The 27,761-nt window shown below is 40.5% G+C and overlaps 1 protein-coding gene across 1 annotated transcript in view; it reads right to left on the bottom strand.

Annotated features, from left to right (window-relative positions):
* asap3 (ArfGAP with SH3 domain, ankyrin repeat and PH domain 3) overlaps positions 1-25,632 on the bottom strand; it is a 35,859-nt gene extending 10,227 nt beyond the window's left edge. The window contains exons 1-18 of the mRNA XM_042500394.2: positions 25,265-25,632; positions 21,573-21,645; positions 17,795-17,940; positions 14,958-15,032; positions 13,661-13,710; positions 11,709-11,832; positions 9,539-9,624; positions 9,086-9,161; positions 7,961-8,047; positions 7,600-7,709; positions 5,744-5,813; positions 5,543-5,630; positions 5,216-5,264; positions 3,633-3,799; positions 3,294-3,427; positions 3,041-3,132; positions 2,764-2,944; positions 1,696-1,781 (exon numbers count right to left, since the gene is read on the bottom strand). Of these exons, the coding sequence (XP_042356328.2) occupies positions 1,696-1,781; positions 2,764-2,944; positions 3,041-3,132; positions 3,294-3,427; positions 3,633-3,799; positions 5,216-5,264; positions 5,543-5,630; positions 5,744-5,813; positions 7,600-7,709; positions 7,961-8,047; positions 9,086-9,161; positions 9,539-9,624; positions 11,709-11,832; positions 13,661-13,710; positions 14,958-15,032; positions 17,795-17,940; positions 21,573-21,645; positions 25,265-25,390 (1,820 nt within the window). The 5' untranslated portion in view covers positions 25,391-25,632. The remainder of the gene's footprint in view (positions 1-1,695; positions 1,782-2,763; positions 2,945-3,040; positions 3,133-3,293; positions 3,428-3,632; positions 3,800-5,215; positions 5,265-5,542; positions 5,631-5,743; positions 5,814-7,599; positions 7,710-7,960; positions 8,048-9,085; positions 9,162-9,538; positions 9,625-11,708; positions 11,833-13,660; positions 13,711-14,957; positions 15,033-17,794; positions 17,941-21,572; positions 21,646-25,264) is intronic.
* Between the last annotated feature and the right edge of the window lie 2,129 nt (positions 25,633-27,761).

Here is a 27,761-nt window from a genome sequence, read left to right as displayed (position 1 = left end):
CCCAAATGCCAATATTTAATACATTTCCCTTTTCATTTTCCATTTAATTCACAGATTTGTTCATTTTTATATTTATTTGCTTATTTATTTACCAACAACGGCCAGCAGTTCATCATCTTCTTTTGAAAACTAAAATGACTACTTGCTAGAAGATTGCCAGGGAGCTAAGGCTCTTAGCTGATCTCGCTTAAAAAAACACCATTAGTCAGGACTATCTACTGTTTCGTGTGGACGCTCTGACTAACAGTGTCTTTCAGTTAGTGGCTTTCGCGGACACAGAGGTTGACCCTGTCAATTTTAATATTATAGCAAATAGCAAATTATTTTTAAAAACGAATAAACTGGTAAATAAAATGGAACATTAAAATGGAAATAAATTAAATGTTGGCATTTTGGCCATATTCATTCATTTATTGGCACATTGATTTATTTATTTTTGATTTTGGCAGTCTCAGTCTTCCACAGTAAACAATGGAGAATTGCCTAAAAATTTGAATAACTTTAAAAATGGTAGACGTCCTGTTGGGTTTAAGGCATTGCTCCCAGAGGCTTTTTTGTAGGTCTCTGGGTGTTGCACATGCCTCCAAAGTGTCTTACCTCTAGATAAAACATACCGAGGGGGCTGTTCCATTAAAATTTCCCAGGGGAGCGCTACAGAGCCATCTTGGCACATCAAAGCAAAAAAATCATAGCAAATGTCACATTTTAGGACTTTTGATGTGTGGGTTTTGTGAGCTTTCAAGCATCCTTCCCCCCTAAAACAGAGCTTCTGGTTTTTGGCGAATAATGTGTCACCACAGCAACAGTAAGGCAATGCAAGGCAGCTTTATTTGTAAAGCACATTTCATACAGCAGGGCAATTCAAAGTGCTTTACAGAGTAATAAAATAAAGAAAAAAATTTATAAAAAAAAAAAGAGATAGATATACAAGGTAAAATGAATTGCTAAATGATTTAAAAAAATATATATAACTATTAAAAATAGCAAAAATGCAAACAAGAGGTGCAAAGATAAAAAGATAATTCAAAATTATTTAAAATCAAGTTTAAAAATAAGTTGGTAGTCATTAGCAGTTGGAGTAGGCAGTGTAAAAAAGGAAAGTGGTCCGAGTCTGGGCTTGCAAAACCTCATCTGGGAGGTTATTCCAGGTTAGTGCTGAATTATAACAAAATGCTGCTTCACCATGTTTAGTTCTGACTATTGGGACGCTCAGTAGGCAGAAGGATTTTTTGAGACAATTTTGAGATCAATCAAGTCAACCTGCTCGGAGCTGAATGTCTCAGTGTAAAACTTTGTTTTTCCTTTACCAATATGTGGGGCTTTCACAACTGTTCAGGGCGGGACTTTTACCAAATGTGAAGTTCGGGGAAGATTGGATCATGTGCAATAGTGTTAGAAACTTCTGATTTGGTGGCAAAACATATAAATTCTAGGCCCCTCCACGTCCACGTCCTTCAACGAAAACTATAAAGCTCCGCAGTCGACACACCCCCCAGTTAGTGCTCAAGCTCTAATAACAGTTTAATACTGTGACACCATGAAACCATGATGTTTTCTACACATGGTCACTGTACCGTGAAACTCTATGCCTATGTCTACCCAATTTCTATGCAGTCAAACAATACTGATCAAGAGCCTAATTATTTTCATGCAAAAGAGATAAGACCCATACAAGACTACTTATCAGTGTCTGACCTGTTCTGGCAGAGGAAGTCCACCAGCGCCAGAGAGCTTCTTTCCTCCTGACGCACAGCAACATGGAGAGCTGTCTCTTTGATCCCCTTAAGCAAGAAGAAAAAAGCAAAAATGAGGCCAAATTGTTGACCTTCGGCCCGTCTGTACAACTTTTCTGACTGTCAGTCAGTGGCCTTAAGTGGCTGCATTTTGTTTCTGCCAATCAGGTGTTAAGACATGCGACTAGAATACCAGAAGTGTCAATGGTAGATTACAAAACAACTTGTTTCTGTGTTTAAAAAGCGAAAACAGGCCTACAGCTTTAAACATCATCTGTTTGTGTAAAGTGCAAAAGGAGGGGCAGAATAAAGACAGAGAAGTGCCTGCGTAATTCAATGAGCTTGTCTCACTTGTTCTCGGGAGACGTGAGCTCTGACCTAAAAGCTGAAATAATAAACGAGGACTAACCAACACAAACAAACACACACACAGTGAAGTCAGCAGTGTTGCACAGACTGCTTAAGCTGAGCAGGAAGTGTATGACAGGGAGGGTAGAGCGTGATTAAAGACAAGAAGACGAGGCGTTGAGGAGAGACAGCAGAGGCGGGGAAAAAGGGATGAGTGGGTGAGGAGAGCAAAAGGGGGAAAAGATTGGATTAGAGGCCAGAATAGATGGGAGGGCCTTTGACTACCCACTCTCATGAAGCATGCACACAAGAGGACCATTAACACATACTTCACATGCTGTAACTATCCACACACCTCCTACATACTGTATGTTGTGGCATTTTTAAACATAAGGAGGACATGATTCTATTTTTAGTTGTTTTACCGACAGGTTTTAAGTGACAGAAACATGTTAGTAACATTTTTGAAACACTCCATTAATGTATGTGTAGCTATAAACAAGCTGGGTCTTGTCAGAGTGCAGCTGACATATATCCTAAATGCATGACAACTGTGGGAGTTCAAATTTGTCAGAAGATGATATGAATTTATTGCATACATTCCCACCACAACAGAGGACACATTTCAGGAAGAAAGAAATGCTGGCGTGGAAATCCACTTGAGGCTATAAATTCTGCTCACCTGTCCATCAGGCAGTGTGAGGGGTTTGGAAAGGTCCACTCCCTCAGCGTAGAGCTGTAGAAGAGAAGTGAGGTCACGGCTCTTCACGGCATCATACAGCCTCCCAGGGTCTGCTTCTTCTCTACGCAGCACATAACGACGCTCAGCATACTTCGACACAATGTACTCCTTTCTGGCATTCCTTAAATGCAAAAAATACAAGTTTCAATCACCAAATTGTATTTTTTTAATTATTTTGAGCAACCGGTTGTTAGTTTAAAAGAAACCATGGACTCACATGTCACTTTGTGGCAGTGGTTTGACAGAGTCATTTGGAAGGCCCGCCTCCATGATGTCATTGAATCTGGTGTTGCCAATACTGACGGCCAACTGAAGTGACACACAATGCAGCCACAAAGATGTCACATAAAAGCATGTCAGTGAAAGGCAGATGGTTACATCATGTGTGCAATTAGGGAAACCCTGACAATATAAAATCCATCTGGACTTAGTCTGTGTTTGGTGTGTGTTTCCATGTGTGCATTTAGTACCAAAAGCTCAGAGGTGCTCAGCAGGTCCAGAGTGAGCGACTGGATCCTGGAGTAGTGAACACCCAGCTCTCTATGGATGCCAGAGCACTCTATACAGGTCAGGATGCCCAGATTGGTCGACAGCCATGTTGGATCTGAGAGACACGGAGCAAAAGAAGCCGACGGGCTGTTAGAAACTCATTAACACTCTAAAAACACAGCTGGAATTGACAGATGTTGTTGGCTATGAATATGATCACACTCTTAGAATAAATTAAACTGGTTAGAAAATATTCTCATTTCATCTCCACCGTGTATTTCTAAATTTATTTATGCAATGATTGTCAAGAACTGGCTGACCTGGTGCTCCACAGTCGGCACAGGCCTCGTTGCCAGGCATGTGTCGAAGCTCTGCGATGATGGCTCGGGAGAGTTCCTGGAGTCCGCTGTCCTGGACCTGGAGTTGATCTCCAACCAGTGCTGTGTTCAGGGCCTCCTCCTTACTGTTCTGGAGCACTGACACCCAACTAAAGTAAAAGTGCACAGTAATACAGAAAACAGTTAAAATCTGGAGTTACCACCTAGCGGCTGCATACTTCTGCAAACCAGTCAAGTTGCACATACAGTTTATATCTATGTGAAAATACTGAAGATGTATCCAACCAAGTCTGTATCTGACCAAACGTCCCCCCTTCTGTTCCTGAGTTCCAATGTTGAATAATGCCATTATGATGTCACAATGAAGCTGACCTTTGACCTTTTGAATATAAAATGTCATCACTTCACCACGTATTCTATGAAACATTTGTGTGAATTTATTTTACTAATTAGCATAGGAATCTGTTTTGTGAGGTCACAGTGACCTCTAACCACCAAATTCTAATAAGTTCATTCTTGAGTCCAAGTGGACATTTGAGCCAAATTTAAGGAAATTCCTTCAAGGCTTTCTTGAGATATCACATTCATGAGAATGAGATGGATGCAAAGTCACAGTAACTTTGACCTTTGACCACCAAAATGTAACAATTTCAGCGCTGAGGACATTTGTGCCAAATCTGAAGAAATTCCTGAGATATCATGTTCATGAGAATAGGACGGATCAATGGGCAGACGGACAACCCGAAAACATAATGCCTCCAGCCTCATTTATAGCCAGCACAGAGGCACAAAGTGGAAAAAGGTTATTTATTTTACAATTTGCACATTTTGTAGAAGCCCACTCAGAGGGAAAGCAAGTTTGTGGCATCAAGAGACACAAAGGATTGATAATTTCAGTCATTTCCAGAAGATCAAAAGTAATCCACCATGTGTTCTGCACATGTTTTTGCCTGTGATAAGTCATCATCACTCTCACTTTCTCAGTTTCATGAGTTCTCTGCCACCCAGACTCAGACTAAACCCCATGTCTTTCATTTCTGAGGCCTCAGTACTTTTCTCTTTAACCCATTTCCATCTCCCTCTGTCCCTAAACTCACACAGCTCATCACATCAAAGAATCAGCCTGGAGGCCTGCACACAAGGGAAGAGTAAGGGACAGAAAGCCCCACACGCACTCCCTTCAATCCCCACATCACAAAAACACAAAGTTCCTTTGCTTGCTGTCTGTGGCTGGAAAGAGGAGTCCCACCCAAAAGCAGCTGGGCCAGGGGGCTCCGAGAGGACAGCCTTTTCTTTCTGCATCATTTAGTTTCCTTCCCTTTTTGGGTATTGTCTGCCCTGCTTTTTCCTCTGCATACATCATATGATTATATACTCCTCTTTTTTTAACCACACAATCTTTATCTTTCTCTTTTATCATCTTTCATACTCCTCTGTTAAGTCTGAGTGCTCCTTTCTCAAACAGTCCCAAGCTCATATAAAGGTGCATGACATGTAACAACTTGCTGACACAAAGAGAAAAACAAGAGGTAAGGAAGGGAGCCTACAGTCGTTTTAACACTTACATAATACATTCCTGCTCGTCTTCTGCTTGGAAATGGTATGTCCGATTATCTATGGAGAAAGAGAAATGGCGGTTCAACATTGTTAGAAAATAAATTATTTAAGCAGCTAAGAAGTAAAGAGGGTTTTTAAGTTAACGGGACAGTGGAAAAAAAGGTTGCATGACTAGAACTGGTGCAAAACAATAAAACATGTCTGATCCTCATTTCTATTCATGTGGGGCCAGATTGGCAACATTTTACACAGCTGCACTGCAAATGATTATTTAGAGTCTTTAATGATGGGTTAAGGGTAAAGTGTGAAGGGTCAAAAGTCAAGAATAAACATACGAGTGACCAGGTCAAAGGTCCTCCTGTCCTCTGGGTTCGGTCGCACCTGACAGGTCAGTAGGTTCAACTTGGCTGGTGGTCGGTTGATCTGAAGACACACAGATGCTAATGTCAGTATGGATTGGAGAAGTTGGATAGATTTCAGTCACACTTTGATCTGAATCTGGATGCTTGGTGGCAGTTTAGCCCATGTGTCCTCACCGTACTGTGGGAAATGGTAAGGCAGCCAAATTTCACTCCGCACTTCCTCTTCTGCCAAACCTTCCTGATCCTGCAGTATGAGATACCAAAAAAAAAACAAATTTGAGCAAAAAAAAAAAAAAAAGAGATTCCATACACAAACTGTTGACACAACATTATGAACCTGGATGATTTCAGTGCAGAGCATTAAAGAGATATTTTATGGCTGGAAATATAGTCTTTTCATAAAACTGGGCTATCTATGCAGCTGAGAGACACAAATACTTTTGAAATTGGTGCTACATGACCTGAGATAACAGAGGAAAAGGGCTGTGGTATTTGTTTTTGCTCAAGAGGTAGAAAACCTACAGCTGCCAGAATGCACCATGCTGCACCAGGCCTATGAATGCTCCTGGTGGCGTAATGCAAGCTTGGGCATTTTCTATAAGAAACGATATGGCGGCCAGCTGGTAATAAAGCAATTCAAATAAACTGTAAGTTAAATTAAGTTTCTGAAAACATTTGAGGTGAGAAATAAGTTAAGCAGCAAGAGAATCTTGGTTCGTATTTATTCAGCACTGCATACTTTTAAAGTTTGATCTCAGTATTTGTTTATGTTTATGTTGCTTTTAACCTATTGTACAGTGTGTCTTTGAGTACTTGAAAAGTGCTTTATAAATAAAATGTATTATTATAATTATTATAATTATTACTATTAGTATTATTATTATTTATTTTTAGTTTCTGTTTCTACAATAGAGAAACTGTATGGTGCCAACTTCTTGTTAACAATTTCTCGTAATACACCTTAACAGTGTAGGCAAGAAATAGGCGATGCAGTAAAAGAAACTTGGTTTATATCTGATCACCACTGCAAATTTTACAGTTTGATCCAAGTTTAAGAGAGAGAGAGTGGTGGGTCTCTCAATCCATTCCTATATTTGTGCTTGTGGTGGCAGGCTTACAAAAATCCAGAATTACTATCTGTAGTTTGAGCAACTGCAAAAATCTACTGGATGATATAAAACCACATACACAGTTTACTAAAGTTTCTTTTACACATACTACCCACACTGTTATGATACAAAGCTGGTAGAAAATTGGCAAAGTGTTAACATGTACCCTTGAATTGTGTAATGGAGATCTACACACTGCTGGCTCAGCTCACTCCTGTTCACAGCACTTCACTCTTGTTTTCATTATCTTGATTGAATCAGGTAAAATGGCTGAAAATGTGCTCTGTTTTGTGTCAGTGGCCTGAAGAAAGTTTGCTATCCCCCCATCTCCCAATCACCCTACTGAACCACATCCCCTCTCCTTATCACACTGTAATCTAGCTCTTTGTGTGTGTGTGTGTGTGTGTGTGTGTGTGTGTGTGTGTGTGTGTGTGTGTGTGTGTGCGCGCACGCGCATGACGCAAAATCTGGATCCGCTCAGTTAGCCAGTCTGCCAATAAGTTCCACAGGAGGGGCCCCTGCTTGAATCTTCATCTCACAATAATGAGGACCAGGTGGGGTAGACAAAGCTTGAATTCCCCCTTCTCCCTTCATGCCTTACTTGCTTACTCTTCACCCGGCTGTGATCGCTACTGCCTTTGTCAGCAGCATTACTTACTTTGAAAATGTTGCCATTTTTTAAAATATGAACGTGGAAGGAAACCCGGAAGTTTTGCAGAAACAAAAACTACTCAAGCTGTTACTTAATGAGCTGCGACACATTAAATAACATGATTATTATTGACTTTACTGCACATTTTGGTGTTAAAAAGCATGTTTTTCACATTATGTCTTCCATGTGTTTCCAATTCTAATACAATACTTGTACTATAGCTGCTTTTGACCTGACATTTGGACACTGTAACTAATGCTTTTACACACCCATCACTCTTCTTGAGCAGGAAGCCGGATTTCTCTGTCCCGTACTTCTTGTTGCCCTGTGGTTGGTGGATGCTATACCCATTGCCAGAGTTCTTCCTGTTCAGATACTCCTGGGATGAAAACAGAGATTTAGGACTTTACTACAAGGGCTTTCAAGCCAGCTCTGATAAATTAAAACAATATAAAACAATAGTGGCAAGACACAGAAATCTGACAGTATAAACTAGCATTAAAGCTGTTTCCTTTATAGAGCGCACTTTTCTTCACATACTGACGAAGTATAGCTGAAGGTCTAAAGTATGCTTGCTCCTGGTACTTTATATGTATTAGTATAATAAAGGTGCATTATGAAAAGGCATACCTCTTTCCCCTCCACTTGCAGGAGTAATCTCAGAGAATCCCTCAACTGAGTGAGTTGTTTTACCTCCTCGTCTTGGTCCAGACGTACCTAAAACACCATAAAAGTCAGTGAATTGCCGCAATAAAAAACAATTAGTTGGAAAAACAACATGTGTTAGTGTTCTACCACGTTCATTTGATCATATGCAATGTGTTTTTTTTTTTATTTGTTCCAAGAATTGGGTGTGGAATGATAATACATCAGAGCTTTGTGTAATGGCTTAAATAATGCAGAACAGAGCTCAGAACTGGGGTGTGTCGTCCTAAGAGTCTGTGCATTTCATATGAAAGCAGAAACACCGTCATGCATGCAACATAAGTCGGTTTGACTTAAACATTTCAGCATTTTTCCTTGGAGCCATAACACAGAATCTGTCTGAATTTCCTTCTTGAGGCTGAGGTCTGGCATGTCTGAGCGGGTCTCTGTTCTGTCCATGCAGAACCAGAAAAACCTCTAACGATCCTAGTATCACAGTTAACAGTCTGTTTCCAAGGCTCCATCCAGAAAAGGGACTGGAAACCAGTCGGAGTGGTTGGAGAAATAGGTGTGCACCAGGGAAGGAATGAAAATAAGGGATGCTTTCAGTTTCATCTTTTGGTAATAGGGGGAAGTATTTCTGGGAATAGGCTGCAATAAGTCTCTGCCTGTGGGTTCAGCTGGGGGGAAGTTTAGAGGAGAGGGGAGGGGGACTGAGGTTTTGGCTGTTGTGAAAGAGTACCAGAGAAAAAGTGCTGTAGGAAGGTACTAAAACACAATGTGATTTACAGTGAGAGCTTTACTGTAAGTGCCTTCGTAGACACAGTTTTACCTATTGTGACTGAGCAACGGTTGACAAATAAAGAAAACAAATATGAAAAAGTGTGTGTGTGTTTTGTGAACATTAGTTTGAGTCAGATAGGACAACAGCCGCTACCACAGACTTTAACCTTTGACCGCTTAATCATGACAAATACTCAGCTGAAATCATAACAAAGCTGGATATTAACACTACTGTTTGCAGACACTAGATGACTAAATTGTTCCTCTATAAACACTGACTGCTATAATACAGGTTGAAAGACAAAGCTGCAGCTTGTGTAGATCTACCGTGTGAACAGATGCAGCAAGCTTCTCAATAAAGGGAGCGAGATTCTCCGCAGCTTTCAACCCGTCCTGAAAAAAACTGTGAACAGAAAAAGAGCAAATGCTGAGTCATACGGTAGTTCTGTCCACACATCCGAGTTCACACCAGCCAAAACATCACATGCTAAAGCTGTATAAGCAACTCCATACCCACATAAAACCCTCAGTATTATCAAAATGGGTAAATGGTTAACAACAGTAATAATAGCTTGTGGAAGGAAAATGAAAACCAAAGAACCTCAACTATTATGCAAATCTCTCACAGAAACCCTGAGGTAGAAATCAAATCCATATGTTTTTTTGGGCCAGGAAAAAATAAAATAAAATAAATATACGCATTGCTCTTATTTCACATCTAGAAAGAAAATGCAACGAGGCAGAAATAGTAAAGGTGATTGGCTGCTGGCTGATCCTGACCTGAGCTGGGCCTGGAAATATTTGATGAGGCTCTGGAGAAGATCAGGGCCCTGACGCACCTTAAGCTCCTGGATCTTCAAGAGATACTGAAAGCATAAACAGACAGTTAAAAACAGCTGCAGAAATGGCAGCTCTCCAAGGAAAGGCCAGATGTAGCCACATAAACATGAAGCCTGAATATAAAAATGAGACATCAAATAAAGCCGCCATTTTTTCAGTACACATAATTTAAGGCTAATCTTGGGAGTATTTTCGGACCGGGGGGGACTTCTGCGTAGTTCGATGAACTCCCCTTTTTGCTGTGTCTCCACCACAAGAACTAGAAATGACTGTAGTTCTTAGAATGCCACTTTGAGGGACTTTTTCACTCCTTTTACAATTTAAGTACTCTCCCAGCACAAGAGGAACAAAGAGAGACAAAAATGCATGACTGGTTAAACACAGCCACTAGAGTGGTGCAGGAATGAGCCCTAAAACCCGGAAATAAGTTAGCATTTTTGATCTCCCAGTTCCCTCTTCTCAAAGTCAGTGGGTTTTTGGTTAGATGTCTGAGATAAGGTCAATTATTAACACAAGCTTAAGAGACTTTTGTATTTTATTAAAATAAGTCAGTAAATACCCTCTCATACATTTTGAAGACTTTTGGTATGCTAAAAAGGCAGTTGCTAACAAGGGTTACATGACACTATAGAATGCCATATACTGAGTACAGCTTTACAGCCTTGTTGTCATGGTGATGTTGGTTGTGCGACTGTGTTGTAGTTTGTTTATAGCTTAGCGTTAGCTTTCTTACTTCTGCCGAATGCATTAAAAAGTGGCGTTCATTTATTTAGATTATCTTTCTGAATAAAATGTTCATGTATCATAAACTTTAATTTGACACAGAGCTTTTTTTCTGCACTAATCCAAAATCCAGTGACACTATCCCATTGGCTTTTTGACGACGGAACCAGGGCGACGATGCAGCACCAGCGATCATCATTTTTTAAAAACCTGTTAGCTGTGTAAACAACAGACAACACAAAACACAAACAACAGCTTGTGATGAAAAAAAAAAACCCAGAAAAAAACCCAGACAAACGGACTGACAGTGAACACATGTGACGATGGAAATACAATTCCATTTTGACTGTGAAAGTGAAAGTGACGTTGTGACACCAACCACAGCTGGGCCTGCAGTATGTCACTTCAGTGTTCCTATTGATGGTGCGAATGCAAAAAAAAAATAGCCCTTGAAAGTATATCGTTCTTGGGGGAACTTTACAGTGGGTAGTTCTTCTCAGGGAGTCTCCAACTGTTCGCTCTGAAAAACGTCTTTCGACCACACATCTTTAATGACCAATTTGGAGCATGTCTGTAATGTGTGGCTCCTTGCTTTTTAGGACAGTGCTTCATACTGGTCCAAAGGTCTTCACCTTATTTCAACACTCCAGCCAGTCAGTGAACCTTGTAGACTGAAACTGGAAAAAGTCGTCATTCAAAAAAAGGAAGACTAACAGAGACACATAGTGCCGGCTTTACTGTGAATAATTTCCACCCTGCACATACTCCTCTGTAGAAGGAGACAGGCTCAGTGAAGTGTTTCTATCCTGTGTTTATTTATGTGGACTTTTGTGTGTTTTTATGTATGTAGTGTGAAAGACAGACGGACAGACAGACGGACGAAGGGGTGGAGCAGCTTGCAACAAGTGGAAATTCCATTTTCCCTGCCTCTCCTCTTTGTCTCAACAGCTGGTCTCAGTCAGGATTAGACCTATTTTTTTCCCAGGGTTTCATGAAGCTACATATGCATTAACATACATAGCTGAGACTACACCACCTGTGTATAACAGCACTGCCAATGAATTTTTCAAAGAATTTCCCCCAATTTTGGCTGTCAGGTGTGGATCATGAAGCATTTTCATCTGCCTTTGAACTTCACTTTCTAATGTGTAAGACCTGCTGCAGCTCGGCAAGACGCAACCAATAAGATCATGTTTGACGTTCTAAAACATATTTTTTCCATCAAAGGAATTACTACAGAGACACAAAATGGATCAACCCCATCCGTCCGTGGATCACGGATGAAATACAGAATCCACAAAGCAGACCACCCATGTGAAGCAAATCATCACTTCAGGTATGTGAAAGGTTTCTGGGTCTGGTATTTTGACTGGCACTAGTCCCTCACCTCACACATTTGCAGCTGAAAGGTCCTCCGCTCTCTCTCCATGTCCTCCCCTCCATCTGATCCCTCCGCCCTGATCAGACCCAGCTGCCTGGTCTTCTCCTTCCTCTCCTTCTCTAGCTTCCCGCTGACAGGGGAGGGAAGGGAAACAAAAAAGAGCAAAAGTGAGAAAAATAAGAACATTATTCTTAGTCATCTATAGGTTCTGATATCTTATGATTAGTTGGTCGATTGGTTAGTCGTTCTTGTCAGACCAAATTCTCATTGGTCGGATAATCACTGGCGTTAGTCTTATAAGGCAGTCTGTCCACCAAAGCATTCTTATTCCCCAGCCAAAAACGCCGGCCATGTTTGTGACAGTCCTTGTGGTATTTGTCCCACTTTGACTGGACGTTTGGATAAACAGTGACAGTGACAAGCACAGTGTTTTACCCAAAGTTAAACATTTTTCAACTTTCATTTTTAATCGTAAAGATTGATTAACACAGAACATATTCAGTGTCAGATTAAACGTTTTGGATTTATTTTACAAAGTCTAAAAAAAATGCAGCTCAAATCTGGATTACAAAGATTCTGAAAAGGATCTTGTCGCACAAGAGCCCTCAGTGGACAGCTAACGCTAGCTACTGGGCCAGATATTTACAAGGTTCCTACACATTTTAATGGACAAAATTTCAGAACTTTGTCACCACTTTTCAAGGACCTATAATGTTTTGGGGTTTTTTTTTAAATCTTGCCCCACTTGAGTTATTGGATTCAGATTCAAACTATTTAAACATAATTTCTGCTGGCTGTTATACATGAAGGGAGAGACAGATCGCAGAGAGAAAATGAAGAAATGTAATGTAATGTAAACATTGATGCATATTAGCTCAACGTCACATCAGCAGCTACAGAAAATCAATTTGTGGAAGGACATTGCATTACATTAAACAGAAGAAGGTTATCTATGCCATTTCATTACACAAAACAAAATTCTGTGACTTTTCCAAAACTGTCAGTCATCTTCGCTGATTCCACTATTTTTTTTAAGGCCTGGAAAATTTTGAAATTCCATAACTTTTCCAGGTTATCTATGACCACTGGTAATGTGTAATGTCGTGTTGTCGTGGTTAACGACAGAGTCGTCCTCAGTTAACTTCCATAGTGTCCAGTATGTCCGATTTTTCTCATCAGTCCTGTTTAATGCTCAATGCTGAGATTGACTCTCTCACACAGCTCAACTGAAAAAGCTTTGTTTTCAAATGTGACATTAGACATCACAGTTATTTTTCACTTGCCAATTCGGACGCCATAAAGCATTCCACTTGCCAAAACAAACAAAACTTGACCTAAGCAAACATTAATGTGGACAACCCTTTGTTGGACACACAGCACTACCAGGTAGAGTGCACTGTGACCAACTTCATTAATATAGCGATGATGTGCAGAATTTTTCTCCCCATCACTCGATCAGTTGGTTGAAGAGTAAGTAGAATCTCAGTTAACCAAAATTTTGTTTTGGTTGACAACAGCCCTAGTCATTTAAGGATATAATGTACTTCACAACTCTTCAATCTGTCAGATTCAAATCTCTTCCTGTAATGATTAACTTTCTGAGCATTTTTTCCGCACAGACAGACAGGGAGGAAGTTGGATAGAAGACAATAAGGGTAAGGTGAAATCTCCTTACAAAATTATAAAACACTTTCAACCACTGTCTGCCGTCAGAATAAGATCAAATAATCGCTGCAAAGTGCAATGACTCAGTTTTATTTCACAGCAGTGTAATGGAGAACGGCCATGGGGAATGAACTATTATCCAATTAACCTCTGCTGTTACATCAACGTCTATGACCCAGTAAAAGACCAGCAAGAACTGCAAATGTGCAACGTGATTCTCCTCAGGCAATAACATCTGTCTCGACCATATCAACGTGGGGTAACAAACTAAGTGTGTGAGTGTGATTAATTACATTTTTATGTCATACTCCTTCAAACTTTTCTCCATCTGTTTCTTGAGCTCCTGTAGAGAAGAAAAGAGGAAAAAAACATTTGCATGACAGGGTTAACACAGTCCACACAGTCAGGTGAATCAGTGTTTTACAGTGCTGGTTATTATCTGTGTATTTCTGAACAGAGCCAGACAGTTCATGCGCAGAGACGTGATTACTCATATGATGCTAACTGGTCTGCTATCTGGCTGAACAGGATTTCAGTAGCATTTTGCCTTTCAGTGAGGCAATGTTCAGCTGTGGAATCAGCTGTTTCAAAGAAAGGGCAGTGACAGGAGCTTACAGAGGCATTAGCCTGTTATTACTCACTAGTCTGTCGGCGTGGCAAATCAAAAGGACAAATACTGAGCAAGAGATCAGTTCAGGTTTGGAACATAACCGAATATTACTGATTAATCTGCATAAACAGCCTCATCTTATCCAATATCTAAGTGGGCTGAGCTGTGTCTGCAATGCAGACAGACAGAATTACCTGCTTGGAGAGGAAATCCACCCTGAACTGATCTTATATTGTGATATATTGGTTATTTTGGACATTAAAGTAAACATCAACAGGCATCGGTATTCCTGAGCAGAGAATTATCCGCACTGTCAAATAAGTTCAGCATGGGTCCGTTATTTACTGGAAGGTTAACGATACTTTAATAAAATAGAATATTCCAAAAAAAGACCAGATATGGTTATTTTGCCATGATTCTGGGATCTACCTCCAATGTTCTTCATCTCATCAATCAGTCTACATTAGGGATGACACAACACAAGATTTTCACAATGTTGTTGTAGTAATTATATTATCGCTATATGTATAGAAAATTTGGGTAAAAAAATTTAACTTTGTTTATCGTGGGTTTTCTCTAAAGCCCACCTGAAGGCTAGCTACATGCCCATAATTGTCCCAAACACAGAAAAAAGTAAAAATAAAAATAATATATATATATATATATATATATATATATATATATATATATTTTTTTTTTTTTTTTAAAGAATAAAACAAGAAAATACAGGCAGAGGGCAGAGTCTTTGCAGAGGGTCACAAGTGATGATTGAGGGGGAATACATAAGTCTATACATTGTTCTTTAGGAAAATCCCCCATAGTATATCTTTAAAACAGAACTGAAAAATGTTACATAATTTTTTAGGGTGGAACTTCCCTTGTAGGACAGAGTCACTCTGTCATCCAACAAGTCATCATCTTATGTATTCCAGTCAAGCCAGTAGTTTTATGAATGATTTTTTAATATAATCTCAACTCACTAGTCTGCTGTCCCGGAGTTCGGACTTCAGCACATTTTCCAAAGGAAACGCCATGATGTTGTTGAGGTTTTGCACCTGAAACATGCGAGAGCAGAGCAAATGATTAAGAAGTTAAAAATATTCCACATAAAGTTACAGGTGGCTCTTATCTCTTACAGTATGAGCAAACACTTGCACATGCACACACACAGTTCTGCACACTCCCATCTCCCTATGGACTTACATTTCTGGGAATGAGTGCAGATAACTCAAAAACATGGTGATTCAGTCACTTTGAACCGGTGATTCATGAAAAGAAAACACTGGACAGTAATTAAGATTTTTTCATGCAAGGGGGGAGCATGACGCAATTACTTTATGAGTGTTTGTGTACAGCAAAATGAAATTTGAGATTAATTTAAGGTCATGAGGAAATGAGCCGAACTGAGTCGTAGATCTGGGGAGAATGAATCACAAAACAACCGGCTTAATCCCAACAGGTTGCACTTTACAGTCATAAATAATTACCCCAAAGTCCCCCATGATAATACATCACATCTTTACTTAGGCATGCAGCACGACCACATGATCCATCACCTCCTGTTCAACTCTCCAGTTGACCATTGTCGAAATTTACAAAGTCTGTTGTCACTGTAGCCTTTCAATGGATCCTTGTGGATTAGCTGCACCCTGCTCTTAACATAAATAATGTCCAACCACTTCCGTGAGCTGACGGCAGAGCTGACCTTCATATATTGACACAGCAGCCTAGAGACTGTTTTGGTTGGCATCCAAAATGTGAGGTAACTATTAGATAAGACATCATGTTCTGACATGAGGAAATACCTGTTCCCAAAGTGTAAACACATGTACCAATAATACTGATCAATGCATGCATGCCTGTGTGAACACTGAGATATTGACTACGTTTACACTAATATTCCAGTATTATTCTGAATATAAAAATATTCCAAATTTGATATGGGTAATGTAAACAATATACTTTAAATTAGGCCTTTTTCAATGTGTAGCATTTTCCAATTAAGACATGTGGGATATGCTGGTATCATTCGGGTTTTAGGAGCCTTTTTTGGACATGTTTACAGTGCATTCTGAATTTGGGTTTTTACTGCGGTTTGTGACACATGGCCTGTTTACGGTAAGCTCTGTGTGTTGTGATGGATGTTATTTACACAAACCCACTCATCGAAATTTTTTAAAGCTGTGGAAGAGATGCATGCCCAAAAGAAATGGCTACATTTATTGTTAGAAAAAACAGGCTTTTGGATATGTGCAAATATCACACTGCCAACCTTTTCAAGAAGATGGTTAAACGAATTAAAGTCAAAGGTTAAGTTTGCATGGCCAAAAAAGTCTGCCACCATTGAAAAGAATTGAAAGATTTTTTTTTTTCGATCCAAAGAAGCCAAATGGCAAAAGCAGCTCCAGCCGTTTCACTTTTTCACCATATATGTTAAGTCATGTTAATCATGGTCATAGACTGTACAAAATAATGGACATTGTGATTGTGACGTCACCCATTGGTTTGTGGACTTTTCTGCCTCAAGTTTAAGATTTCGGTTGTCGACGCCTTGGATTTTAGGAGGCAGAAGTGAACATATTTGGATGAGAGGTTGGAGCTTTGGGACAGGGTAGGATGAATAACTAGTAGACTGTTGTGACCCCTTGAGACAAGCTGTCACTCAAGCTGCCCCTGCCTAAAATATGTGTAACTTAATATCTTAATAAAATGTAAATGGGTGAGCTGTACAAAAATCCACCCCCCGTAAAGTTGCCATGGATGTTAAAATTAGCTTTAGAGACCAAAACCGTTTTTGTAGCATGTTTATTTCTGATGTAAAGTTGGACATTTTAACATGGTGGGGTCTGTGGGGATCGCCTCACTTTAGGACCCAGCCTCAACTGGCCATTAACAGAACCGCAAATTTTCTCATTAGCTTTGTTTTTCAGCCTTGGATGTTGACGATTGATCAGAGAATGCACGGCTGCATGTTGACAAGAATATTAGAGGAATATTAATTTTGTTAGCCATGTAAACAGCTTAGGAGGAACACTGTTGTGTTTGGAGCAAGGGCAGAAATCTGAATAAATTGTGCATGCAAACATTGTTATTGGGAAGAGCACTTTATCACGTACACATGGCATTGAGGGGCACGCTCAGGTTAATTTTTTAGCTCCTTAAATGACCCTCCAGTTAGTGTTTTAGAACCACTTCCTGTTCACATCTGTACGACTCAGTCTCCCCGATGAGGCTCTGATTGACACGCTGGAGGGAGACGTGTGTGTTGACTCACGCATGGAGGTCTGGGATGAATTATCATCGCCATAGAAACTATCAGTGGGAGGGTTCCGGATGGCCACAGGTTTTAGAGTCGAGAGGTGCAAACATGCAGCTGTTGAAAAGCACTTTCGTTCATGCATTCATGCATGTAATGCAGGTGCGCACACTCTTTTTACTCTGTGATAATGAACACACACACACAGACACCTAATATCTTAATGGGGAGAGATTTGGGGTTCCTTCACCTACTGCTGTTTCAAATAAACAAACTAAATTTTGCTGATGCACTTTCTTCAAACTTTCCAATCATACCACTATTGGAATATTTTAGAGCCAGTCATATAATGGAGCAGCTTCTCTTCCCTCTTCCAGTTTTGTCCATAGAAATACAATGACAGACTCATCTTTCTTCTATGGTTTTTGTTTTTATTTCCATCCCTCCCTCACACACAGTTGCATGTGTGGTTTGAACCTTCTAGTAAAAACAGCTAATTTAAGGAAGCATCTCTTCTTTCCCTTTCCCTTTTTCCTCCACACTCTTCTCCTCTTTCCTCACCAGATTTTTGAAGAGGGCCGTGACCTCTCTGGTGAACACAGCCAAGTTGAGGAACCCTGTGGAGACTTCGTTGTTGTCCTGGGTTAGGTGGCTATTCCCCAGATTCTCCAGCACCTCAACATACTGCTCCTTGTTGTCCACATGAGCTGAAAACAAAACAGACACAAATAAGTATGTAGACTTCATAAGTTAAAAACTGAATCAGACTTGAATTACATGTGCATTTAAACTTAAGAAGGCAGATTGACTTGCCCAGTTGCATTGAGAGTATTTTAACAAGACAAGCATGTGGGATAAATTAGTACTGGTTTCCAGCCATCCTGGAGCTGGAGACAGGCAAACATATAGAGACCCATGTTTCTCTGGGGCTTAGAGGTCACTTTCCCAGGGGTCATGACCTGACTTGGTTCCCAGTTTGTTGAATTTATGAGGAAAAAGGCTGATGGAAAAGAATCTGAGCTCCGACTGGCACCGCACTGGTTTACATTTCAGTGAATGGGTTTTACCCTACAGCTATTTTAAAGTGAGGCTTAGAGGAGGACATCAAATAAACACAAGTTACAATTCAACCCCATGGAAATAATCACTTTTGATAAACAAAGATGAGCACCTGATGAACAGTTAAAACCAAATGTCTGCTCACAGTCATACTGAAACCTCTTTGTTGACTTTGGGAACCCCCAACATTAACACAAATTTAAATCATCTATTTATGGTGAGGATTCAACAATTTAAGGAAGTAATAAAGGAACATGTGGAGCAGACTTCTGCAGAAGTTTCCAGAGCAGAAATAAGCAGAAGGAATTTCATCTCTTCTGCTCCAGTTTCCACCTCAAGACAATTATAAAATGGTAAACTGACTCTAGTTGGGAGACAGACTGTCACCGTTTGTACAAACTAGCTGAAAAGAAAAAGTGAGATGTGCATGGCAGCAAAAGTGTAAATCTAAGGAAAGTATGCAGACACACTGCAGAAGGAGCGTAAACCAAAAGGGGAGCAGGAGACATTATGACTGCATGGTCATTAAAAAAAGTATTATAACAAACAACATACATCTACCAAGCAACTAACTGCTGAGTCACAGAGGAGCTGAGAGGATGATTTTACAGCTGACCTTTAACTGCCAGATACCAGCAGAGCAACTCAACTCTTTCACTCGTCTGCCAGAACACACACAGACTTGCAGGCCACAACGTCTTGGCAAAGAAGTGGTACTTAGCGGTTTATGGGAATAGAGATCGAAAGAAGAGAACATCTCACAATGTGTGTTTTTGCATGTGTGACACAGTAACGGACCATCAGACTAGCGTCAGGGAGAAGTGGGCGCACACATGTGTTTGTATGCGTGGTGAGTCAGACTGCCGATTAACATCGGAGCTGATTGAGGGCTTCAACAACATAATGAGAGAAGGAGGGGGCCTCCCATGGTCACATTACTGGAACTAACCCATATGATTCTATTTAGATACAGAAGAAGAAATAAAGGAGTAGAGTGAACACATATGGACAATAATCATGGAGCACATATCTGCAGCTACAATATTGCTGCTGAAGGTATCTGGTTGCCTAATTCTGGGCAGCTGCCTCTCTGACTCATTTTTACTAAAAACGATGACTTGAAGCCTCGAAACGGGAAGCAGGCTTGTAAGCAAGCGCAGAAAAACAACTTCAGGATATGTTATGCAGTTCCTTTGCTTCTCCCGCGCATTTTTGAGGTGAACACTCACATCTTGGGCATTTTTATTTTTGATAGTTCCATGGTGAATTACGGTGACATACTGCAGTGACACATACACACTCAAAAAAAACATTCATTTACTGACCCAGTGGGTCTGTTGGGTCACTGTGTAGCACCTCGTTGCACTGAAACCGCACATACCATCTGCTGAGACGTAGACACACACACGTACACCACAAAACCATACACTCTATAAACACAATCACCCAGCATCCCACTCACTCCAGTCCCATAACAAGGGGCCTCACTCATAAACACCACTGTGCACATCAGCGTCATGATGTCATCCCAACCAGGCTCGTACAATGAGTTATGTGGAGGCTCCCCTATGCACTGTGGAGCTCATCCTGCCATAATAGAGGCTGACCTTTACTTAAACACTCCATGCAGACTTTACAGGCTTCATTTGTGAGGACAGACTTCCCTCTTTATTGGATTTTTGGAAGTGGTCAAAAGTTGTGTTGTTTAGTATATTCACCTATATACACTTTTTTTTTACAGTATTATAAGATGAAAGCTTATTCTTGACCTGGTAAATATTTTAACAAAAAAAATTTCAACTCAAGGTTAACTTCCTCAGTTTTTTTGTTGGTTGGTTTGTTTTTGTTTTTTTGTGAAGCTTTCCTCTGACCGTGCACTAACGAAAGCTTAGGAAAAGCAACTAAGTAGGGACACATCGATTTATCGGCCAGGCAATGATATCAGCAGATACTTGCCTTCTTGACTGTTATCGGCCGTGGTCCATGTTTATCTTTTGTGTCATCTCAGTCTTGTACTGGTTAATTTCTGTGTTGATTATTTGCCATCCAACTTGGACAACACTGCTAGCATACCAAGCTGCTGATTCAGGGAAGAAGCCACAGGCTGGACCAAACTCTGGCATGAGAAGCCAACGGCTGCCGTGCGCACATGTGGTTTGTTTTCACGTTTGCTTTCAGTAAGTAGCTGTTAAGCTCTGTGTCTTGTATCTTGGATGAGAGAAGAAATAGACTGCGCTGCAAAAAGAAATCTTTAAACAAACTTCAGATGATCCAATATGCAGCAGAACGACTACTCAACAAGACTAAACGCAGAGAACACATTACTCCAGGTTTAAAGGATCTTCACAGACTTCCTGTTGATTTTCAGATTCCTTTTCAAGATTTTGCTTTTAGTTTTTTAAATCTCTTAATGGACTGGCTACTGACCATTTATCTGATATGTTGTTTGGATGCTTTCCCTCTTGATCCTTAAGATCCTCCATCTCTGGTCAATTAATTGTCTCACCGACTAGAACTAAAAAGTACGGTGATGCTGCACTCTGTGTCATTGGCCCTCATCTCTGGAATAGCCTTCCAGTGGACAGCTTCAAACTGAATCTTATACCTGTCTTTTTAGACATGCATTTAGGTAGCTTTTATTTAATTAATTTGTGTCAAGGCTAATTCCTATATTTTATGTGTGTATGTGTCTGTGTGTTTGTGTATTTGTATCTTATTTACTTTATCTTACTGTGTTATCTGTATTTTGTCATTTTTTTAGTACTTTTGAGTTACACATGCTGTATGAACTTTGCTATACAAAGTTATATAGTTATAAGTTATTATTACTAAGATAAATATGCTTATCTTTGTAAAGAAAACCATGTACCTTTTTCTTCATTAATATTCGTAAGAGGTGGCGAGTTTTATGATAAATAAACAATAAGAAACAATATCGGTATTTGCCAAATTGTTTTTTGAAACAGTATCAGCCCAGAATTCATAATCGGTGCAGCCCCTCTAGTTAGTGGACTTTCAGTTGAAGTTGTTTTGTCAAACTTTGCAATCTGAAAAATAATCATGCCTGATTTTAAGCCAACAAGAATAAGGAGTTGTCAGAGTGCTGTGGGTGACATCCTAACAACTACCAAGTCAGCAAAACAAAACTATCCCATGATTAAGGCCATGTAAAGCAGCTGAAAGTTCTGGAAAAAGCTAGTAAATGAGCCTTGAGTAGTGATTTTTTGTCTTAAACTAGTAGTGTCAATGAGCCCATACAATGTAATGCATTTATACTTACAGAGTCCTGAAGTGTGTATAGCTTTGATCATCTTCTTCATCCTCTGTAGAGTTGTGAGGTCCATCTCCAGAGACTGCAACAAAACAAAGAGACAAAGATGGGTGTTAAAATTCAAAATCATCAATAAAGTAAAAACGTTTTCACTTAAAAATGCTTCCTTTCATTTAGGAAATTGTGCCTGTTTTTAGCTTATCTGATGAATTAAATAACTGTTCATTTTAAGCAGGATGCACACAAATACAAAAATCTTGTAAATCCAACATTGCCATATAGTAGTCCTTCTCATTGATCTGCAGCATTGCCTGAAATAACCCGATAATACACCGGATAGACAGATATGAACGGCAAAACCACATTGCTATAAGCCTATCAGGAACATCTCTGATGACTGACAAATTCCTGCTGTTTCACAGTATATAACATATAAAGCCTGACCCGTCAACACATGTGGGGCACACAACCAGCAAACAGGAGACATCATTAAAAATATAAAAACAAACAATACATATCGCTGAACCGGAACTACATTCAAGCCCTCCCCGTCCATAATGTTCAGATTTGGGGTTGCAATCTGTCATAGATTTGAAAATAAATACTCAGTCGTGACGATTTTTGACATGTGTTCGCTTTACTGTTCTCAAGGTTTACAGCAGGTATATGTGTGTGTGATTAGTTATGCTGAATTTTCTCACGGTGTGTGACGAAGGCGAACAGGTGAGTCAGCACTTGCCAGCAAGACAATCATCTGTCTTGCATTTAACCCTGAATGATGTCAGTGCATTTATTTCACTTTTCAGGCTGAAGCAACACTTCCTCACACTGAGACACACAAGACATGATGCAGACCAAAAGCATACAGTCAGTTGGCTTCATTGCAATTGGATGATCAATCTCTTCAAAACCAAGAAGGTTTGAAGCGACATCCTGTTTATTCTCCTCACACAGGCCACTTGTTTTACTGAGCGAGACATGCAGCACTCCACCTACACGCCACTAGAAATAGCTTTAATGAGCCAGTAATCCTGACTTAACAGAGACTCTGCCTTGTTAGATGATGCTGTTTACATGCTCCAGTCCTTCCTGGCCAAGTCCATTCCCTAAGTGTTAGTTCACTAATTAAAAGGTGGCAGGGTGCTGTGTAATGCGACCCTGCAGACAATGAACGGGAAAGTGATTTAGTGGAGAGTGGAGAAGGGAGTTACTCGCTGGTGCAATTTCCTCTAAGTTGGCTGGCAGGCAGCAGATAAACAGTGGAAACAAGCTGGTGCAAGTTAACAAAACTGGTTGTGTTTGTTGGATTTTGTGGAATAAATCAGATCACACATATCATAAATACACCCAGACAACCCACCTGTCAGACAGGTGTTGAGACAGACAAACAAACAACACATCCCTTCTGAAGCGGGCAATGAGCCGCACCCGAAGGTGTACTGATGTTGAGAAACTACAGTGTCATTTATAAAGACTTTTTGTGCCTGTATGCGAGGTGGTGTTCACCTGCTGGGTGTGTGCGCAACTGCTGTCAGCTGAGCATGACTGACTGATATCTGATCCTTACTTACAGCATTAACTAGGCACATGACACCCTTCGCTTCAAGACAACCTTTAGTATTTCATTTCAAATATGCCAAACATGAGGAAAAACTTTCAATCTGTTCTTTAAAAAACATTTATGGAAATGACATAAATCCGATTACAGCTTACAGAAAATGAAACTATTCCTTATCCCTGTCTTTCTCCTTTTATCTTTGCCTCTAATCAGGAGTAATAAGTAACAAGCAGCCGAGTGTGTGTCGGGGGTAAATGGTGTCTCTGTCTCCCGGCCTGCTGTCGTAAACCACACACATGCCCACACATTACCCTAGCCATTAATCAAGCTTGTCCCTGCTGAGCAGACTAAACATAATAACCATAGATCTGTCTATAAAGGGACTGTTGCATTTACATCTGTGTGTGGGTCTGTCTGTCTGTCTGTCTGTCTGTGTGCACATGTGTAAGATTCCAACATGTCCCTCCCCAGGGCAGCTATTCCAGCTATGTATTTTCCAGTATGTCATGGCCATAAATATGGATATTATCCCAAGATAAATAGATCAGACAGCTGTGTAAAACTCTTTATAAACCCTGGACTCTGCTGTCTCCATCTCTGCTCAGCGGTCAGTTCCTAGCCAGGAAAGTCTTAATGAAGACCTTTCATGAGGACACCATGCAATATTGGATTGGACAACTGGATTCCATCATGTAATGTCAGTGAAATATTCAGATATCTGCACTGTAGACTAGAGTTGCAGCGACATACTGGTTTTAAGGCATACCATCTAAAAGCTGAAGGTTATCATACCATGTACATGTGCTTATCAATGACACTGAAAAACACGCAGCTGGATGGAGAATATCACATCATCTACATCAGTAATAAAACGTTTGTTCAACCAAATCTAACCTTCTGTTTTTATTCCTTTACAGGTCATTCTTACTCATAATAATAACAATTCTGTAATACCGTGAAATATTTTCTGAGACGGTTATCACACCATGAAAATCTCATACTTTGCTCCCCTACTATAGACTGTCTTGCTAATGTAAACCAGCCATTGCATAGAAAGCTATATCATTTATCCCCATGGTGTCTATTTAGTTTTAGAAAACACAGTTTTCTATTTGCTACAGCAAAGTCATGGTGATTCAAGCTCTAGCTGAAACAGAGATCAACCTTGAGTTACAGTAGAACAGTGAAGACATTATGTCACAAGGAAGACAAACTAGGAAGGATCGACTTGTGTGTAAACTTGGATTATTTGCTTTATGACAGAGTTCAAGCAAGCCACCCTCTGTTTCCTCCTTGGCCCAAGGAACTTTGGGAGAACATATTTCAAACAAACACAAACGCACACACACAGAGACCACAAACAGGCCTTAAGCCAAAGTACCAGTTCAAAGTGAGAAAATGCACAGACTGGTCTTCACAGACATGCTTGCAAGGATAGACAAAAGCGTGTGCACGCTTACACTCACAAGAACAATACCATAATCTGTTATTCACTTGTTTCTGTCATGTCTGCAGTGCTGTGTGTGTTCTGTTTGTGTCCCATCTCAGTCCGACTCCCTTGTGGTGGAAGATAAGGCCAAGTAAACTGTGTGTGCTAGATTACCTCATGTAACCTTCACTTTTCCAGTCATCCAGCCTCTTCTGAAGACACACACAGAGCTTGACCAACAGTACCATGCAGCTAGCTTTGGGTCTCGCATTATATGGAAATGGTGCAAAACACTAATGAACACTCACATTGCCCTGTTCACAACCAGAGAGATGACAGGAGAGCACCAAGTCACCCCAAAATCAGCACACCTCACAAATATGTCGCCCTAAAACTAGTTCTTGCACAGAAAAACACATTGCACCTGTACAGTTTTGAATGTATCCTGTTAGCATTGCAGCTTTTGGATTGAAACGACTGCTTTCTAAAACCTGGGGCAAAGTCTTCCCGTTTATCTCACCAGGAAACAACTTTACAGAAACTGTCTAACGAGATAATTGTTAGTTTCACAAGGCTGTGAAACCCCTGAGGATGTCACCTGAGAAAATCAAGCTAGCTAGCCTACAGGAGCAGCCCTCCTTCAGTCAGAGCTACAAACATGCTACATGGACAGGTAAACAACAGCGTCTCCCCCTCCTCCTCCTCCTCCCTCACCTCCTCCACGGTTGAAACTGTGTTCCGACAGTCGCTCATTTTAGACTGAAAACTTGAAGTCCCGGGCGAAGACAAGTCCTCATTTGTCAGGACCACGAAGTCCGAAATGCTTATTCGCTCCGGCATGTTTCGCGCGTCTCACAATCACTGAGGAGAAAAGTGAGCCAAAGTTTCACGCGCGCATATAATTCCCATTTGAAGAAAAGAGAAACAGTTCACTGCTCCATTGTGTGCAAGAGGGCAAAAAAACAGACTGTATTCCTCAGAGTGCTGGTCCGTAAACGCGCCTTTAAGGTGGAAAGTTGTCTCAAGGCGGACCTGCGCCCTCTCAGAGTTTAGGCTCCTCTCTGTGTGTGTGCGCGTGGAGGTGCGCCGGCGCGCTATTGTCCGCCCATTGAGGGAGGGAGCAGACTCCATCATCACGTGGGAATGTTTGTGCTTTCTGGCACTCTGCAGAGAGAGAAAAGAGAGAGTGTGTGCGTCTTTGTTCTCGTCTCTTTCATTCTTAACTTCTCATTTCTATGCAAACTCCAGAGAGTCTGCAGTGTGGTCGCCATGGATATGCATAATACCTCATTCACAGACTAAACTGAAGGGGAGGAATTTCACTAGATGAGGACATAAGATGACGGTTGTTATTGCAGTGAGGCAGAAGCATGCAGTTTATCAAGTAGTCTATCACTTAAAATGCTATAACTAAAAGCTCCCATGTTTTACCAAAAATATGACAGATGAAAAAAAATACTTTTTCATGTTTGTGGTTTTTGCACCAATGGAAACACATGCAGTACTGGTACACATTCATCTGGTGGCTTCCCCACGGGGGGATAGCCATGGCCCCCCTAACTATGTGGCACGCTCATTTTTTCAGCTTGCACAAAGGTAGTCGTGTCTTGTGAAACTAGGCAATCTAAAGGCCCAGACACACCAAACCAAATCAGTGAACTAGTGGCAATGATAGACCCTTGCTGAGTATCCCTCATGTAGCCATGTCTCAGCCAAAAAAATTGCACATGAACACACTAAACCGAAGACCAAACAGCGGGTATAATCTGCACCTGCATGAGAGGAAATACCAGCATATTACACATCAGGTAACTAGTAGCATTCACTGTAAAATACAACACCAAAGTATATCAGTATGTGATTCCTTAACTCTCCATATTTGCATCGTTTTCAAGTAGCCTATACACCACAACAGCATCATAGAACTCCAGGAATACATTTATGGCTTTTGGTTTAGTTGTGCCACCCCAAGATTTTCAGTGGCCCCAGCTGGCCACCCCTATGGAAAATTTCTAGCGGCGCCAATGCATCCATCACATATCAACCAAGGTTTTTGCAGCTGTGCAACTGCCCTTTAATCAAGAGTCTGGAGTTATAACGCCCTCTTGGCGATCCCTTTGGCTTAGGCTCCAAAGCTTCTTTCTCTTCCTTTTCATCTCATAAAAAGACATTTTTTCACTGAGGTCTGATTTCTGAAGTCCCTCCCCACTGACCTTCTCCTGAAATCATCTGACAGACTGAACAAAAAGGAAAGAGTGCATCAGAGATTTGGGGAAAAAAGTACCACGGTTGTGTATAGAGCATAACTCCTGCATGCCTGGCATTGTCGAGCCTGTCAACTCAAAGAAAAGAGGTGTATCACTGAACCTTGCCTCAGGGAGAACAGTGATACAATACACTATGGAGTGCAGATGGGTGATTTTTAGGAAGCTGCATCAAATACAGTGGCTCCCTTTGGTTTCACCACAAAACCACATATTAGCTTTATAAAGGGAGAATTTGTCCCGGCTCTATAGGCAACTTGAGGTTATTTTAACCATATACATCCAACAAAAAACAGACTCCCTTTGCGGTAAAGCTTTTTTTTTTCCTGTTCTGTTATTGCTACCACACATAGTGGAGAATGGATGTTATGTCTTAACTGTGTGCACTCACAGTGGTGCTGTGTTTGTATTCACAGATAGACAAACTCCTTTTTGTTTGCAAGTCTCTTGCACCAAAATGCACATGCACTGCATTTGATATCTGTGTAGTACTTGCACGCACAGACTTTAAAGTGAAAGCTTAAAAGAGTGCTTGTTAAATGTTTCCCCAGAGAGACACAAAGTGAAAATCGTTGGCAGACCAAACAAATACCTTCTTTCTTTCTTTTTTTTAAATACAAAATGCAACACAGTGTTCAAAATGTGCATGACAGTCTCCAGAGGGAAACCTGCAAAATTCCCTTTAACCTAATAATCATTAAGAAAAAATGTCCACTCTTGTGAGGAAGTGACGGCACGCGACAAACTCCAAACAATGCAGAGCCACATTAATGGGTTTGCTGACCCAGTTTACATGGCCTTAGTCACTTATTGTTTCTGTTGCATGCATGTATGTATCAGAAAACATCAATGAGAAAAAGGACAGATGGATATAAACAATTTGCAAGGGTACATCTTTTGCTGTAATATATGTTCAACATATATGTGCTCAATTTGCATGCAACCAT

Source organism: Plectropomus leopardus, chromosome 14 (genome assembly GCF_026936395.1).
Source record: "Plectropomus leopardus strain MGB_pleo_1.0 chromosome 14, ASM2693639v1, whole genome shotgun sequence".
Taxonomy (NCBI): domain Eukaryota; kingdom Metazoa; phylum Chordata; class Actinopteri; order Perciformes; family Serranidae; genus Plectropomus; species Plectropomus leopardus.
This window is presented reverse-complemented; position numbering and strand designations above follow the sequence as displayed.